At 43.9% G+C, this 17500-nt stretch overlaps 1 protein-coding gene across 1 annotated transcript in view; it reads right to left on the bottom strand.

Annotated features, from left to right (window-relative positions):
• LOC138965639 (receptor-type tyrosine-protein phosphatase epsilon-like) overlaps nucleotides 1-17500 on the bottom strand; it is a 31970-nt gene that overhangs the window by 10989 nt on the left and 3481 nt on the right. Inside the window, exons 4-10 of the mRNA XM_070337813.1 lie at nucleotides 16257-16493; nucleotides 15676-15820; nucleotides 14090-14223; nucleotides 11863-12203; nucleotides 11397-11487; nucleotides 3356-3435; nucleotides 46-82 (exon numbers count right to left, since the gene is read on the bottom strand). Coding sequence (XP_070193914.1) covers nucleotides 46-82; nucleotides 3356-3435; nucleotides 11397-11487; nucleotides 11863-12203; nucleotides 14090-14223; nucleotides 15676-15820; nucleotides 16257-16493 — 1065 coding nt within the window. The remainder of the gene's footprint in view (nucleotides 1-45; nucleotides 83-3355; nucleotides 3436-11396; nucleotides 11488-11862; nucleotides 12204-14089; nucleotides 14224-15675; nucleotides 15821-16256; nucleotides 16494-17500) is intronic.

Here is a 17500-nt window from a genome sequence, read left to right as displayed (position 1 = left end):
AATGTACACACATGAAAGAGAAGATAAAGTGAACGTCAATTTTACCTTGCGCCGCAATATAGTCCTTTTCCGACTTGTAACCCTGAAAATAAAATTAAGTGTCACAAAAAGAGGGAACGTCTGCATTTTCTTCTGAAACAATGTTTCTATGGTGAACGTCCTAGTTACTCGACCGACAGAACATTCCAGGGCGTACCCCTTGATAAGGTTTTTAACACGATTAAAATGTCGACTGTAAAAACAAGTTGATTTTTAAGTTACTTTCTACCTTTTGTTTCGATGCGCCTAACATGGGCATAGTTTTGAAAGAGTTCATCGATCGAGAACAAAAGACAGAATAACATTGATGTTGTATTAATCTCGTATAATCTCTGGGTTCTCGAGAGAAACAACCAACCAACCAACCAACCAACCAACACAACATAACGAATCGGTCATTTATTTCTGTATCGTCAAAGTCGTGGATGAATTATTATGAACACATAACTGAAGTAACTGATATCATCTCTTTCCAATTTGAAAGGAGAAGGGGAGGACGAAGAAGATACCCCCGTCCCTACTTTCTGTCCAATGATTATATTCTCTTTCCCCAATACACACATTTACATTTGATCAAATCAATCAAATCAATCAAATTAAATTAACGTCATTATCTCACATGGAGAATTTGCAGTGTTGGTGCATGTAACATAAAGACAAACAAAACACTACAACAAGAGCATTATATTTACATGTACCCTACATACGTGAGAGAGACACCCGTGAGATAATAATCGTTCAAATCACACGTGTGTATATCATGTAAATGAGGTCATGTCAAGCAAGTCTGGCAGGGACCTGTTTTTCCACTGCTTATGGTGCCAAAGTCACCGAGACAAACGTCTTTATAGAAACAAAAATTGCGCTCGCTAACTACCCTCCATGAATCTTTAGAACTAACACGTCACGCCACACTTTCAGAGTGACGTTTCTTTGCTTTGACGTAATATATTGCACGAGGCTTTAGAAGAGATCGAAGTTCCAAAACAAGCGTCTTCAATTTAGCTGCCTCGACTGCAGGACATTTTCAGTAAAATACACGTAAGTACAGTATGTAGGATAAAGAGAATACTACATGGCTTGCTGTGTCGTACCAGATTTACACTCGTTGCTTTTTCAAATAGTGAACAGCTCGCTTTCTCTCGCAGTTCAATATTTAAAAAACCAACTCATGTAAATATGGTACGACACAGCAAGCCAGGTAGTATTCTCTATATATGTACTTAGTAATAATATTGTCCTTAACTAAACACCTCTTTGCAAACAAATCTCTCGCTGATAAGATGTAAGACAAGTATGTAAGGAATCATATACACACAAATTCCATATAATTCCGCTTGAAAATCATAAACTACAATATGGGAAATAGACCATTAAGATGTAAAAGATTAATAAACACCAGCACAGTCATGCAATTCCTTACACAGGAGAAATTCTACTAATATATTCAAAACCTAACACAGCAGCATCTGCATCACAAAAACATAATAAGATATTTGATGGGTTGTTGACAGAACAGCTTTTTTGTCGGTCCGAGGGGGAGCTTATCGTCTTTTGTTTCATATTTATTGACCAAGGCCGAAGGCCGCGGTCAATAAATATGAAACAAAAGTCGATATGCCCCCCGAGGACTGACAAAAAAGCTGGTCTGACAACAAACCACCAAACATCGTTTTTGTCATCATTTTGGTAGTGAGAAAATAAGTGCACAATCAACACAGGGAGCCATGCTTTGAAACACGAGTTCCGTTTTGATAACCACACGAGTTCCGTTTTGATAACCACTGGCAATCAAAGCTGGCGTGTGAAAGCAACTTTCTGTGTTTTTGAGTTCATAAAATGTTGGGATGAATACATCAGGTTTGAGGATGCACAGTTCTGAAAGGTTCATCTCGGTATTCCACCCCCTCGGCTTTCAGTTGTAAATATTAAGCTTAGTGATCGAATGTGGAAGCTACGTTGGGTCAAAGGTCACAGAAGATTTGCGTCGTGCAGCGAAGGAAAGAATCGCGACCTTGTTTCCGACTCAGTGCCTCTTTGTTTTTCATTAGACCTGTCATTCTGCTTGCTCGGCTTTGTTAGATGTTTGCATATCTTGTTGCTATTTTCTTTGCTTTTATTATTATTTCTTATTTGTGCTTCGTTTATCGATACAACGTCTTGTGCACGGGTCAAAATTTGTATGTCAGGGGTCAATTGGTTTGACTTGAACTTGACGTTCGTGTTTCTCCGAACGTCTGTGTATCGAAACACAGATACACGCACTCCATGACTTTGTAGAAGACAAAACATATCGGTAGGTTTCATTCGTTTAAGATGAATGTATGACCTTTCATGAAGTAGTTTTGTTTTTTGTTTACTTTTGTCGGTTTGCCAGTTCGTTTTTGGAACTTTGCAAAGCAGTGTCGTGTCGTCTGTTTAGGTCTGAGGAAACGCCAATGAAAAGAGCCGAATAATCCCCGAGCGTTTCTATTGGGTTTGCTTTTGATTATCCATGTATAAACTCCTTCCTGCAACTATGGTAACCGGGGATTTATTGCATGGGGAACATGAGATTTATTTCCCAGGTGTTTGTGAATGAAAACTCGTGAAAATGATGACAATAGTGTTTGTTTAAGAGTGTAATGGAAAATGGAATAAAATTCTTACTAGCCCTGACAGTTTCATATTTTGGCACACGGAACCGTCGGCGCGATGGCCGTCGTTCATAATACTGGGCCAGTACATGTGTTTTTTTCATTCGCAATGATTCCAGCCTTTGCACCTCTCTTCTTTCATACATCTCAGTTAAATTCAGCTGTCTCTGACTCACAATCTTGCTACACTTTCTCACACGTCTGTCCAGAACGTTCCTTTTTTTGGTGCACAAAACGCCAAACCAGCAAACAAAACCAAAAGTTCCAACAGACTCAATAAAACTACTGTAAAACGAACATACAATCTTTTTGTTCACAATTAAGGATTTCAATGTAACATGTGTTCGCATTCAGGGATCTTAGTTTAACCATTTTATATACAGACAGGAAGGCACATATGACTATAAACACGTGTTACTAGTCTTATTTGAATACTTACATGCTTTGCCCCCGTGCTCCAATTTTGACACTAAATTAAGAACACAAATGCATGCATGCACATAATAGTATACACTTACAACTGCATGCATGTGTGTGCAACAGAACGTAAGAAAGACAAAGTGTCAAAGGAAGCAAAGATGAACCGACACTTTCAAACTCGTGTGAATATGAAATTCTCTTGTCAGTAAACTATCCTCACCTGAAAAACTAATCCATCACTAAAAGTAACATATTCTTACTCTGATGTAGCTAGCGTTGACATAGTCAGTGGCCAAACCTTCCGTGAAACCATCGTGTATGGAAACTCGATTTTTGTCGTCTGCATATTAAAAACAAAGAAAAAATAAATATGATGAAACAAATAGTTCACTTCAGTAAACCGTTCCCTTGTATTAGTATCGTTACTGACGAGATAAATGGAAACTCAACTTAAATCATGAATGATATGAAAATATAAGCTGTGAGTGAGTTGTGTGTTGGCAGACTTGACGTGACGGATGACTGTTTGCGTTAGTGAGACTGTGATCATTTTTTTTAGTATGTGTCGCGGACAGTTGTATGTAGTTATAAGGTTCCTTGGTCGGGCGTTGCTGACAGGTACCTGTGTCAAGGTGGGAAGACCGGTAGCTGGGCTTAGCTCAGTGATTCGCGCCTTGCACGCTTTGCACGCATTGCACGGGACGTTCACGGTAAGCTGCGCGCTATTTGTAGGGTTCACCGTTTACCTGGTTGCTGACTGAGAAATTCATAGGCTTTCTTTTTTCTGTCTCGGCCGAGACCAGATGTTTGTTCGAACGGCTTCGAAATTCGTGTGTGAATTGTCGTTTGAGTTCGAAGTTATTTTCAGTAGTAATGTACGTCTACTGGGGACTTTGTTAAAGTCGGTTGCGTAAAGTGCGCGATGTTTTTCATTAGCCTGTGTGAGGTAAGTCAAATTTCTTGGTCTAATTGGATAGACTTTTGTCAGTTTTTGCTGAAGGTGAATTAGCGGCCGGTGGCAGGGGACAGGGAACCTACATTAGTTACCAGTTGTACTGTTTTGTCTCGTCTTTGTGTTGTTGTAAATAGTGTTCATCATAGGGTTTAAAAGGAAATCATTATAATGGTAAATTATATCGTAGAAGGAAACCAAAGTTTAGTCATTGTGCTTCCTCCTCATCCCTAATAATGATGTCTATTGGAGGAGGAAGTCACGTGTCTTATATTTTTGGGGAGAATATTGACTTTGGCCTTCTAGGCTTTCAGTGTTTACTGTCGAAGACAGACCGGACGGGAAGGTGCGAACCCTAGCTTCACAGCATGGAGGAGGCACCACCACGCTGCTGCTTGAGCAGCCAGTTTGGACTCTCGCATCGTCACCCCCACGCTGCTGTGTGAGCAGCCCCTCTGGATCTTCTCCGAGGCTTCATTACGCTGTTTTGAGCGGCTATCTTGTAACGTCACAGCGGCGCAACCACGCTGCTGTTGGGCAGCAACATCGAACCGGCGCCGTCGCTGCAGAGTGTGTGCCGTGTGACAGCTCTCAACTGGGCTGATTCTCTCACCCCCGCGACAGAGACGCAGGTGTCGACCCGAGGGCGCACCCCCCCCCTGAATTCGTCGAACGTGTAGATAAGTACTTTCTTACGATAGATATCATTTATGGAATGAGGAGGGCCTTTATGACGTACGTGCTTTGTGTTTGACTGTCCTGATTGTCTCGTATGTCGTTTGTTGACATTATTTTGACTGTTGTGTACTTTCTCATGTTCATTATGTTCATCCTCATGCATTCGTGGTAACCCTTTCATTGTTCCATCCATCGTCACCCCCATATTTCACCCCACTGGGAACTATTAAATATTTTCATTTAGTTACATCGGTGTTCTGTGAGTGCTGTGTGGTGTGGCCAAAGTTTTTGTGTGAAAAACTAAACATGCAAACGTGCATGCACGCGACAATGGCGAGCTTGCCAGGATAAATTCTCTTTGAATTCAAGGAATTCACTTCATTTTTGTCGTTGGCCACACTTCCCATACACTGGACACTGATGTACGGTAGTTAATTAGCTTTTGTTGTTGTCTGGTAACTGTGGGTGGTTGGAGGGGCCCGAGGGTTATCATCAGGCCTTGTGGGTTGCCTGTCCTTGTTGCCAGTCAGCTGTGCCTTGTTTTGGTTTGTCATCTTTTGGTTACCCGTTTGCTAGTTTTGTTCTTGTTTATGGAACTTCGTTCTGGTCGTGTTCTTGATGATAGTGCTATCATGGCGTCTAGGACAGAAAGTAGTTCGGATAGGATTGCTAGGTGGCGTTCACTTGCTGAGGAGCTAGGTGTTAAATCTACCAGTATTCCTGAGTTTATTGCCGAGCGGATGACCCGTGAAGATGAGAAACAGGAAAGACTTGAACTAGAAAGGGAAGCTTATCAGGACAAGCTAGAAGTAGTGCGTCGAGAGACTGATGAGAGAGTTAAGTATGTTCAAGCTCAGCGAGAGACTGATGAGAAAGCCGCATATGAACGTACTCAGTTGTTTGAAGAAAAACAAAGGCAAGAGAGAGAGGACCATGACCGTAAGCAAAAGCAGGAAGGAGAAGAGCATGACCTTCGCATGCAACTCCTGCAGAGAGAGTCGGAAAGTAAGAGGGTGAAGAAAGGAAGTAGGGATGGAGCTGATAATGAGGGAGATTCCTCAGGTGAAGAAGAGTCTAGTGACCTTCGTGGTTTTCGGCCTTCCATACCGATGTTTGATGAGAGCAAAGAAAACATAGCTACTTGGTTGAAAAGGTTTGAGAGAGTCGCTACCTTGTACAAGTGGAAGAGAAATACGTGGGCAACTAGGGTCTCGACTAGGTTGTCGGGTAGGGCTGTAGAAGTGTACAACACTCTTGATGATGATAGCGCAGACGACTATGACGGTTTGAAGGTCGCGTTGTTAGGCCGCTATCAGCTCACAGCCGAAACCTACCGCCGTCGTCTCAGAACCTGCAAGAGAAAAGAACATGAAACGTTCAGACAGTTCGGTGCTCGCATTGAAGAGAATTTGACTAAGTGGCATGAGCTTTCCGAGATCACAGAACTGAAACAGTTGGTTTTGCTGGAACAGTTCTTGCAGACCCTGAGCGCGGACATGGCCGCGTACGTTAAGGAGAAAAAACCTCAGACGTTAGCCGAAGCAGTTAAGTCCGCTGAGATTCATTTTGAAGCACACCGTGACAGTAAGAAGTTTTTTCAGCATGATCGTGATCAGGGTGGAAAGGCTGGCGTTGATGAAAAGCAGAAAAGAGGAGATAACTCATTTGGTACATCCGGTAGGAAGTGTTTCATCTGTGAGTCCCCCAAACATTTGGCTAGAGATTGCCCCAAGAAGAGCAAGTCGACGGGAGCGGTGAATAGTGGTCCTGAGAAGTCTTTACCGCCCGTCAGTGTACCCACTTTGTGTACTCCCTGTAGCCAGCAAGACTACGACCCGAGATGCCTGGTTGTAGTGGATGGTGTTGCAGTGGAGGGGTTGCGTGATACTGGATCTCAGGTTTGTGTCGTGAAGAGTTCATTAGTTTCCAGGTCTCAGTTCACAGGACAGGATCTTGAGGTTTCTATGGCTGAGAAAGACATCAAGAGGCGCTATCCAGTGATTAAGGTTCAGGTTGAATGTCCTTTCTACACTGGTGAGGTTGAGGCTATCGTCATGGATACACCTGTTGCTGATTTCATTGTAGGTAATCACGCCCGGCTGGGTGACTCGATTGTTCTTCCAGTGTACGCTGTGTCCAAGGTTGTGTCAGTTGTCACTCGTGCTCAGGCTGCCGCTGAAGGGAAGAAGTCGACTTTGTTACATGTTGCTGCTCCAGGGCTAGAAACAGTCACCCCTGAGCAGTTGCATGACCTTCAGCGGAATGATTCGACTTTGAAGAGTTGTCGTGAGGCGGCAGATCGCCGAGACGTCAGAACGTCTGGTCACTCCGGTGAAGTTGGGTTTGTTTGGAAGAAGAAGATTCTGTACCGTGAGTATCGCGGTGGTGGTAGCGTCTATACTCAGGTTGTTGTTCCCCAGCAGTTGAGGTTAGGTGTTATCAAGTTGGCCCATGAACCGCCTATGGGAGGTCACATGGGTGTCCAGAGGACACGTGATCGAGTTTGGCAGCAGTTTTTTTGGCCAGGTATGTGCGCAGACATACGTCGCTTTGTGTTGTCTTGCGATCAGTGTCAGAAGGTTTCTCATAAGCCACAGAAGGTACCGTTAGGTAAGATGCCTCTCATCGATACGCCGTTCGAGCGTGTGGCGATCGATCTGGTGGGTCCCATCATCCCTGCTTCTGAGTCTGGTAACCGGTACATCTTAGTGTTTGTGGACTACGCTACTCGGTACCCGGAAGCCATTCCATTGAAGTCGATTGAGGCTGTGAAGGTTGCAGAAGCGATGTGGGCAGTCTGGACTCGAGTAGGAATTCCCTCAGAGATTTTGACAGACCGTGGTACCCAGTTCATGTCCGAGGTGATGAAAGAAGTGGAGCGTTTGCTGGCCATCAAGGGTTTAGCGACTACTCCGTACCATGCGCAAGGAAACGGATTGGTGGAACGGTACAACGGAACACTCAAGACCATGCTACGCAAGCTTGCTCAAGAGAAACCGAAGCAGTGGGATCGCTACATTCCTGCACTCCTCTTCGCTTATCGTGAAGTTCCACAGGAGAGTCTGGGATTCTCTCCCTTTGAGCTTCTATACGGCAGGACAGTGCGAGGACCCATGTCTGTTCTTCGCAACCTATGGACGGAGGAGCAAGTCGATGAACAAGTTCGTACGACTTCTGAGTATGTGGTTGACTTGAGGAACCGGATTGAGGAAACCTGCAAACTGGCGCGTCAGAATATGTCAGCTGCTGCACAGAAACACGCGGAGGTGTTCAACCGGAAGACAGTGCGAAGACAGTTCCAGCCTGGAGACAAGGTTTTGTTGCTGCTGCCGCAGAAGAAGAACAAGCTGCAGTTGTGTTGGCAGGGACCGTTCGACGTTTTGGAGAAGAAAGGCGAGTCAGACTACAGGATTCGGATCTACGGGCGTGAGAAGCTGTACCATGCCAATCTTCTCAAGTTGTACAGAGACCGACAAAACACTGCGGACCCCTCAGATGGGATACCCACCGTAGCGGTGGCGGTGGTTGAAGAAACTGAGGAGATGATTTCGCCTGATCGGGAACTACCCCTGCCCTGCTTGGAGGGCGAAGAAACGGTGAAGGACATCAACCTGTCTGCTACACTGACTGCCGAGCAACGACGTCAGGTGTTGGAGATTGCGGAGAGGCACGAAAGAGTTCTTACTGATGTCCCCCTTCAGACGCCTTTGGCCGTTTTTGACATGACGGTGGAATCCGCGAAACCGGTTCGAGTGAAACAGTACCCTTTACCTTATGCCAAGGTAGAGACCATCAAGGAAGAGGTGCAGGCCATGAAGAAGTTGGGTGTTATCGAACCGGCTGCTTCTCCCTACAACGCCCCTGTTGTGCTCATCCGCAAGAAGGATGGGAAGGTTCGCTTTTGTGTGGATTACAGGCGGCTGAATGATGTGACAGTCTTCGATGCTGAACCACTCCCAGATGTGGAACACCTGTTTGCTGGTTTGGGTCGAGCGACTTACTTCAGCAAGTTTGATCTTTCCAAGGGGTATTGGCAGATACCCATCCGAGACGACGTCCGTCCCATGACTGCGTTCACCACTCCGGTAGGCCAGTTCCAGTTTACAGTCATGCCGTTTGGACTGAAGAACGCCGTGGCTGTGTTTTCCCGTATGATGAGGGCTTTGCTGGAACCGCTGGGGAGGAACGACGTTCATAACTTCATGGACGACATTCTGGTGGCGACCGAAACCTGGAAGGAACATTTGGCTGCGCTGGAGGCTGTGTTGCGGCGCCTTGAGCAGGCCAATCTCTCTGCCAGACCGATGAAGTGCTTCGTTGGGTTCGAGGAGTTGAGTTTCTTGGGTCACGTGGTGAGGAAGGGTGAGATCTTACCTGAGGACAACAAGCTGCAGAAAATTGACGAGGCTCCGGTTCCAGAGACCAAGAAGCAAGTTCGGGCGTTCCTTGGTCTAGCCGGATACTACCGGAAGTTCATCCCAAATTTCTCTGCAATTGCTCTGCCGCTCTCTGATCTGACAAAGAAGAATTCTCCCAACACCGTGGTTTGGACAGCCGAGTGTGAGAAGGCATTCAGGGCTCTGAAAGCCAGGCTGACCTCAAAGCCAGTTTTGCAACTGCCGGATCTGTCGCAGTCATTCACGCTCCGGACGGATGCCTCTGATCATGGACTGGGAGCTGTGCTTATGCAAGAAAAGGATGGCGTGTTCCACCCTGTCGCCTACGCCAGCCGGAAGTTGTCCCCCCCGGAGAGCAAGTACTCCACCATTGAACGTGAGTGTCTGGCCGTTGTATGGGCTACCCAGAAGTTCCAGCCATTTCTGTACGGACAGACGTTTGTGTTGGAGACAGATCACCAACCACTGCGTTACCTGCAGACAGCAAAGGTGGTGAACAGCAGGCTCATGCGCTGGAGTTTGTTGTTGCAAGCCTACAGTTTCACCGTGCGGGTGATTCCCGGTAGTCGCAACGTGGGAGCCGACTACCTCAGTCGGGCATGCGTTGAATAGGGATCTTTTGCCGTGTAGACAGATGTCTATGCTTAACTTGGGGGGCATTGTCGCGGACAGTTGTATGTAGTTATAAGGTTCCTTGGTCGGGCGTTGCTGACAGGTACCTGTGTCAAGGTGGGAAGACCGGTAGCTGGGCTTAGCTCAGTGATTCGCGCCTTGCACGCTTTGCACGCATTGCACGGGACGTTCACGGTAAGCTGCGCGCTATTTGTAGGGTTCACCGTTTACCTGGTTGCTGACTGAGAAATTCATAGGCATTCTTTTTTCTGTCTCGGCCGAGACCAGATGTTTGTTCGAACGGCTTCGAAATTCGTGTGTGAATTGTCGTTTGAGTTCGAAGTTATTTTCAGTAGTAATGTACGTCTACTGGGGACTTTGTTAAAGTCGGTTGCGTAAAGTGCGCGATGTTTTTCATTAGCCTGTGTGAGGTAAGTCAAATTTCTTGGTCTAATTGGATAGACTTTTGTCAGTTTTTGCTGAAGGTGAATTAGCGGCCGGTGGCAGGGGACAGGGAACCTACATTAGTTACCAGTTGTACTGTTTTGTCTCGTCTTTGTGTTGTTGTAAATAGTGTTCATCATAGGGTTTAAAAGGAAATCATTATAATGGTAAATTATATCGTAGAAGGAAACCAAAGTTTAGTCATTGTGCTTCCTCCTCATCCCTAATAATGATGTCTATTGGAGGAGGAAGTCACGTGTCTTATATTTTTGGGGAGAATATTGACTTTGGCCTTCTAGGCTTTCAGTGTTTACTGTCGAAGACAGACCGGACGGGAAGGTGCGAACCCTAGCTTCACAGCATGGAGGAGGCACCACCACGCTGCTGCTTGAGCAGCCAGTTTGGACTCTCGCATCGTCACCCCCACGCTGCTGTGTGAGCAGCCCCTCTGGATCTTCTCCGAGGCTTCATTACGCTGTTTTGAGCGGCTATCTTGTAACGTCACAGCGGCGCGACCACGCTGCTGTTGGGCAGCAACATCGAACCGGCGCCGTCGCTGCAGAGTGTGTGCCGTGTGACAGCTCTTAACTGGGCTGATTCTCTCACCCCCGCGACAGAGACGCAGGTGTCGACCCGAGGGCGCACCCCCCCCCCCCTGAATTCGTCGAACGTGTAGATAAGTACTTTCTTACGATAGATATCATTTATGGAATGAGGAGGGCCTTTATGACGTACGTGCTTTGTGTTTGACTGTCCTGATTGTCTCGTATGTCGTTTGTTGACATTATTTTGACTGTTGTGTACTTTCTCATGTTCATTATGTTCATCCTCATGCATTCGTGGTAACCCTTTCATTGTTCCATCCATCGTCACCCCCATATTTCACCCCACTGGGAACTATTAAATATTTTCATTTAGTTACATCGGTGTTCTGTGAGTGCTGTGTGGTGTGGCCAAAGTTTTTGTGTGAAAAACTAAACATGCAAACGTGCATGCACGCGACAGTATGTATTCTTATTCTTTTGATTGGAAATGAGTATTGTTACAACATAATTTCCATATGGATTAATAAATTTGAGTTGAGTTGAGTTGAGTTGGTTATGTGTGTGTGTGCGTGTGTGAAAATGTTCCTTCTGTTCCTTGTTTATGCCTAAAACGCATTATGGTACGGATAACAAGAAACATACGAGTATAAAAAGACTTCAAAGGAATACGTACATGGTATGACGCTGGAAAATCGGTTCTTCTTTTTATTTTCTGGAAGCAGCCCCTCCCTTTGCGGTTCGTCTTTCATAAACTTTGGAATTTCCTTCAAAACACAAGACATGCAAAACACTTTTAAAAGTGTGGAAGGATCGACTTAAAAAAAGAAATATACACTTGTGTGCACATTTAACCAGACGTAGAAAGCACACGTTTATGACCTAGTGCTAACTAATGAAAACCAATACGTGTGTCTGTGTGTCGTTTGCGTGCAGGGGTAGGAAGTGGGGGTGGGTGGAGCGGGGATGGGACGGGGACACTCTTAATTGTCACATATTTGTTAAACAAAATCACATTCTCATTTTTAAAACTTGTCAGTCAGTTCCTTGTCCGACTACATTGATGATACGGTTCTAGGCAATGCTAGTATTTGCTGCCACAAAGACGCCGAGACTTTTAAACTGAGTTTGTATCCACTTACGATGAAGTCATAGCAGAGCTGTTGAGAAGCGAGTCTGTCCGCCAGATAGGTCTGGACGCTGTCCAGTTGAGGGGCTAAGGAACGGAATTTAGAGTACACTTCCTCGCGATTCTGGTACACGTGGTCTTCCGCAGCCAATGGAACCTCGTCCTTGGTAACTTCGCCTTCAGGGACAAATGCTGCATTGTCCTGAGGAAGGTTTGACTGGATGGTTGTTTGGGATGAAGAAGGCTTTGAGGGCGTCTCGTTGGCTTTATATCTTGTGTTATGCTCCTTCCTAGATTCCTGTTTGGCTTTGACAACTTGTAGGATCGACTCCGAAGACGAATTGTTGGATGGCTCTGAAGATAAAGGACGAGCGCAACCGTCAGGACATGTGAACTGTAAATGTTTGATGTATTCTTCATAACAAATAATATTATACGGGACAAAAATCGTATTATTTGTTTATGTGTATTTCAAAGGTCAGTTTATCATACCACGAAGACAACCAGCCTCACAGTCAAGTACTCTTAAAGTCAACTTAAAGCACCATTCCGCCTAGCAGGAGGTTTACAAAAGGATTCAAGTTGTTCACGAAAAGTCATAGAAAGAAACCTGATGAAACACACTGTGTGGGGCATTTAAAACAGTTTTATGGTGCATACAGGTCTCTTGGGTGGCAAATTATCACACGCAAACTGTACACGCTCCAGTGCTTTGGTCTAGGCTACCGCAGTCGTTCGCGTATTGTGTGCACCTGCTAAGTCTACTCGAGTCGTATTTCTTTCGTTTCATTGACTTTGAAAAAAACCTGCAGCAATGACCTGAATTTTTTCAGAAGCAATCTTGCTTTACTGTAGAAATATGGACACGCACAACCAAGCAGAAATAAGTAGAGGTTACACGCCGAGTCTCAGTGATTATTAAAAATAATGGTCGAAGTTAGCGGATCATGAAAAATGCGAGCTTAAGCGAGCTTTTTCATGACCGCGAACTGAGACCATTATTTTTTATAATCACTGAGACGAGGTGTGTAACCTCTTTATTCCTCCTTTCTTCAGTTATTCAAAGAAAAGAGGAGTTTTTTTGCGAAAGTTAGATCGAATCCTATTCACTCAACCAGTCAACCTGCGCAGGCGATCGATTAATGCGCGGTTGTATAGTTCCGTGCAAATCATTCCATTCTGTTAACACTTCTTGTCAGTTTTCAACAATATTTCATTTTATAAACAGATCACACGCAACCAAATGCACACATCTCATCAATTTAAACAACATAAAGCGGTTTCATACACTATTTTCCCCAGAAAACTGAACTTCATACAGTTTTTAACGTTGGAACACGGGTGCAAAAGTTCGTCTGCTAGTCCCATTTGAGGAAAGAATATTATTTAAGCGATACCAAAACATATACAGAACACACAATATCTGCCTTTGCCGCCACAGCAGAATAACAGCATATCTGTGTACTTGATTTTAGTCCAAAATAGGAAAACTGACAAGAAGTGTTTGCTCCAGAGATGTATACTTCGTACGTTAGAGCGTTCGGAACTTTTCAGTCGCAAAAAGTAGTACCGAAACAGAACAACCTCTCAACCCATTGCGCTATCGAGGATTCAGGCTGTTGCTGGGTCGTTATTTGTTTGGTTGCTGGGTCATTATCGAAAAATAACTACCCCTACAAGTTTACAGAGGTAAAGAAGCAGAGGGGGGAATAAAGGGAAACAACTGGATGTGCTTACTATACTACTAAAGTTAAATTAAGTAAGTAATGCCCCTTGATCAACATGCAACGTCCGCTATCGGAGAGCAAAGCGCGTATGACGCAAATATGGGTACAACGACACTCATTATTCAACGCCCCAAACAACACAGGTAAGTGAATGTCACACATGTGCGACCTGTATTCCGGCTCTGTGCTTTCGAACTTTCAAAACTTACCTCTAGCGCCAGATTGATACCTATCTAGACGACGCGATATAAATTCCTTAAAAAACGCTCACTTTGCGGGGAAAGTAGCCCTAATGTCGTCTAGCGGTAAGTGTTTAAACGACTGAAGTTTGTAATATGTTAAAACCTGGGGGTCTGTAGCCTGAAACTTATGGTTTACGGGAGGCGAAGAATACCATTAATGTTAAGTAGTCAAGTCGAGCAAATCCAAAAGAAAGACACAAGCATTGTGTATATCATACAACCACAATCTAAACAAATTAAATATAAAAACAGAATATTCTATAGTATCAACCTGTGATTGGAGGATCCCTCTCCGAAGTAACTGTAAAAATGTTATTGTAAACAGGCTCCTGTGCATCAAGTTCAACATCAGGTTCACGTTTTGAAGTGTTACCACGTTTTCTCCTGTTGTGAAACAAACACAAACTCAAATATAATGATCAATAATTCTAAGCTTGTGATGGAATGTAAGTTCCCCAACAAACATTACGACATTGCTTGTAGTTGTATCCGACTGAGAAATTGGTACCCCTGCTAGTTGATTGAAACGTTTCATTCCATACAAGGCATTTGACTTTGTAATCTTGCGAACTTTTTGAGTTCAAGATTTCTTGCACTGGAATCTATAGTGACAGCCGCTAAAATAACGGATCCCCCGGAATTAAGCACACACACAAAGCATACCGTTTCAATGAAAAACCTGACCCAAATTTTAATAGCAAGAATCGACCAAACTCGTCAACACGCGAAAAGAGAGTACCTTTCACCGTGCTTCCTAGGTCTAGAACGGCCTAGAACCTCATAAAAGTGAATGTTTCTCTGAAACTTTTGACAGGTTTTGATTGACACTTTATGTTATACACACACACACACACACACACACACACACACACACACACACACACACACACACACACACATACACACACACACACTGTCTGCTTTTTTATATTTAGTCAAGTTTTGACTAAATATTTTAACATCGAGGGGGAATCGAAACGAGGGTCGTGGTGTATGTGCGTGTGTGCGTGTGTGCGTGTGTGTGTGTGTGTGTGTGTAGAGCGATTCAGATTAAACTACTGGACCGATCTTTATGAAATTTGACATGAGAGTTCCTGGGTATGAAAGCCCCGAACGTTTTTTTCATTTTTTTGATAAATGTCTTTGATGACGTCATATCCGGCTTTTCGTGAAAGTTGAGGCGGCACTGTCACGCCCTCATTTTTCAACCAAATTGGTTCAAATTTTGGTCAAGTAATTTTCGACAAAGCCCGGACTTCGGTATTGCATTTCAGCGTGGTGGCTTAAAAATTAATTAATGACTTTGGTCATTAAAAATCGGAAAATTGTAAAAAAAAATAAAAATTTATAAAACGATTCAAATTTACGTTTATCTTATTTTCCATCATTTGCTGATTCCAAAAACATATAAATATGTTATATTCGGATTAAAAACAAGCTCTGAAAATTAAATATATAAAAATTATTATCAAAATTAAATTGTCCAAATCAATTTAAAAACACTTTCATCTTATTCCTTGTCGGTTCCTGATTCCAAAAACATATAGATATGATATGTTTGGATTAAAAACACGCTCAGAAAGTTAAAACAAAGAGAGGTACAGAAAAGCGTGCTATCCTTCTTAGCGCAACTACTACCCCGCTCTTCTTGTCAATTTCACTGCCTTTGCCATGAGCGGTGGCCTGACGATGCTACGAGTAAAATGGCATTGCGTTCAGTTTCATTCTGTGAGTTCGACAGCTACTTGACTAAATATTGTATTTTCGCCTTACGCGACTTGTTTTCTATTCCGTTTCTTCTCTATTCGTCTTTTTTCGTCTTGATGAATTCGATTGACAGTGATCCTATTGCCTCACCTTTTGACAATAATGACGACCAGAAAGATAACCATGATGACCACAGCAACCACGGCTCCCCCGGTCCCCGCTATCACAGCCAATGGAATTTCTGTTTGTTCTGTTGATGGTGTTGGTGTTGGTGTAGGAGGTGTTGTTGTTGGTGCTGTTGTTGTTGGTGGTGGTGGAGTTGATGCTGTTATTGTCGTTGTTGTTGTTGGTGGTGTTGTTGTTGTCGTGGTTGATGGTGTTGTTGTTGTTGGTGTTGTTGTCGTTGTTGGTATTGTTGTTGTTGTTGTTGTTGTTGTTCTTGTTGTTGATGGTGATGGAGGTGGCGTTGTTGTTGTTGTTGCTGCTGGTGGCTTTGTTGTTGTTGGTGTTGTTGTTGTTGATCGGTTCGGGTCCAATTTACCTGAGGGACAATCATGTCAACAGATTCCGTTTTAGGAGAAATCACAGTGCCAGGGGTAATGCATGGTTCAAAGTGAAGATTTCAACATTATTTCAGAAACATAGCATGTTGATTTTTAGTTCAATTGTAATTATTTTTATCAGAATGAAATGGACATGGACACAATAAACAAAGTGGTGCTTTAACTCACCCCAGACTTGAACCTCGCATACACTCAGTATTTCACGATGGTATACAAGATCTACTTGAGTGGTGTTCTTGACCAGTGTGACGTAACGTCCTGTGAGTGGTGTGCCGCACGTGATGCTGATGGGTACTGGGGACCCACTGGATACAGATGACGTGTTGCCTGTTGTTTCATTCTCTTCAATAACGTCACACAGCTGGTCTTCCACGTATATCTTCAGGCCCACCATTCGGAGCGACCCTGCACGTAATACAATTGTTATTAACAATGTAGGGTTAGGGGGGGGGGGGGAGGGGGTTGCGACGTATAGTGTGTCCGTGTGCGTGTGTGCATCAAACTGTGGGTTTTCGGAAAGCTGTACGTTTATTATGTCCATTGACAGACATATCACAAACAAATAGTCTGGGTGGCCGAGTGGTAAACGCACTTGCCTCGGAAGCGAGAGGTTGCGAGTTCGACCCTGGGTCAGGGCGTTAGCAATTTGCTCCCCCCTTTCCTAACCTAGGTGGTGGGTTCAAGTGCTAGTCTTTCGGATGAGACGAAAAACCGAGGTCCCTTCGTGTACACTACATTGGGGTCTGCACGTTAAAGATCCCACGATTGACAAAAGGGTCTTTCCTGGCAGCATTGTATAGGCATAGATAAAAATGTCCACCAAATACCCGTGTGACTTGGAATAATAGGCCGTGAAAGGTGAATGCTCGCCCTAATAGGCTTAAGGTTTGCTGGCCGATGTGAATGCTTGATATATTGTGTACAAAATTCCATCTCACACGGCATAAATAAATCCCTGCGCCTTGAATCCGTGGTTGAGATAAAATATGTGCGCGATATAAATTGCATAAAAATAAAATAAAAATAAAAATTGAACCTCTAAATTTCCATCGTTCAAATACTAGATAAGCGGTGAATATTTTGATTCTACGTTTTTGTCTATAATGTTGGCTTTATGTTTTGTTTGTTTGTTTTTGTTTGTTTGTTTATTTTTGTTTCTTTGTTTCCTCCTTTTTTTGGAGTTTCTTTCTTCTTGTTCGATACCTGTTTGCGATATCAGGAGGCTGGTTTACAGAGTAATCCTTCATTTTGACATTTTCCAATTTGTAACGTTTTGGGCATACCTGAACGATCTTTGCAATTGGCAGTGTAAAGCCGGCCTTCCACCCAGCTGTATTAAAATCAAGAAATAATGTTAAGATTTAATCGGATCTTTATGACGTGAGCGTTTCGAAATGTCATATTGGTAGGGC

The sequence above is a fragment of the Littorina saxatilis genome, linkage group LG4 (genome assembly GCF_037325665.1).
Source record: "Littorina saxatilis isolate snail1 linkage group LG4, US_GU_Lsax_2.0, whole genome shotgun sequence".
Lineage (NCBI taxonomy): Eukaryota > Metazoa > Mollusca > Gastropoda > Littorinimorpha > Littorinidae > Littorina > Littorina saxatilis.
The sequence above is the reverse complement of the archived record's forward strand: the minus strand, read 5'-3'. Positions and strand labels throughout refer to the sequence as shown.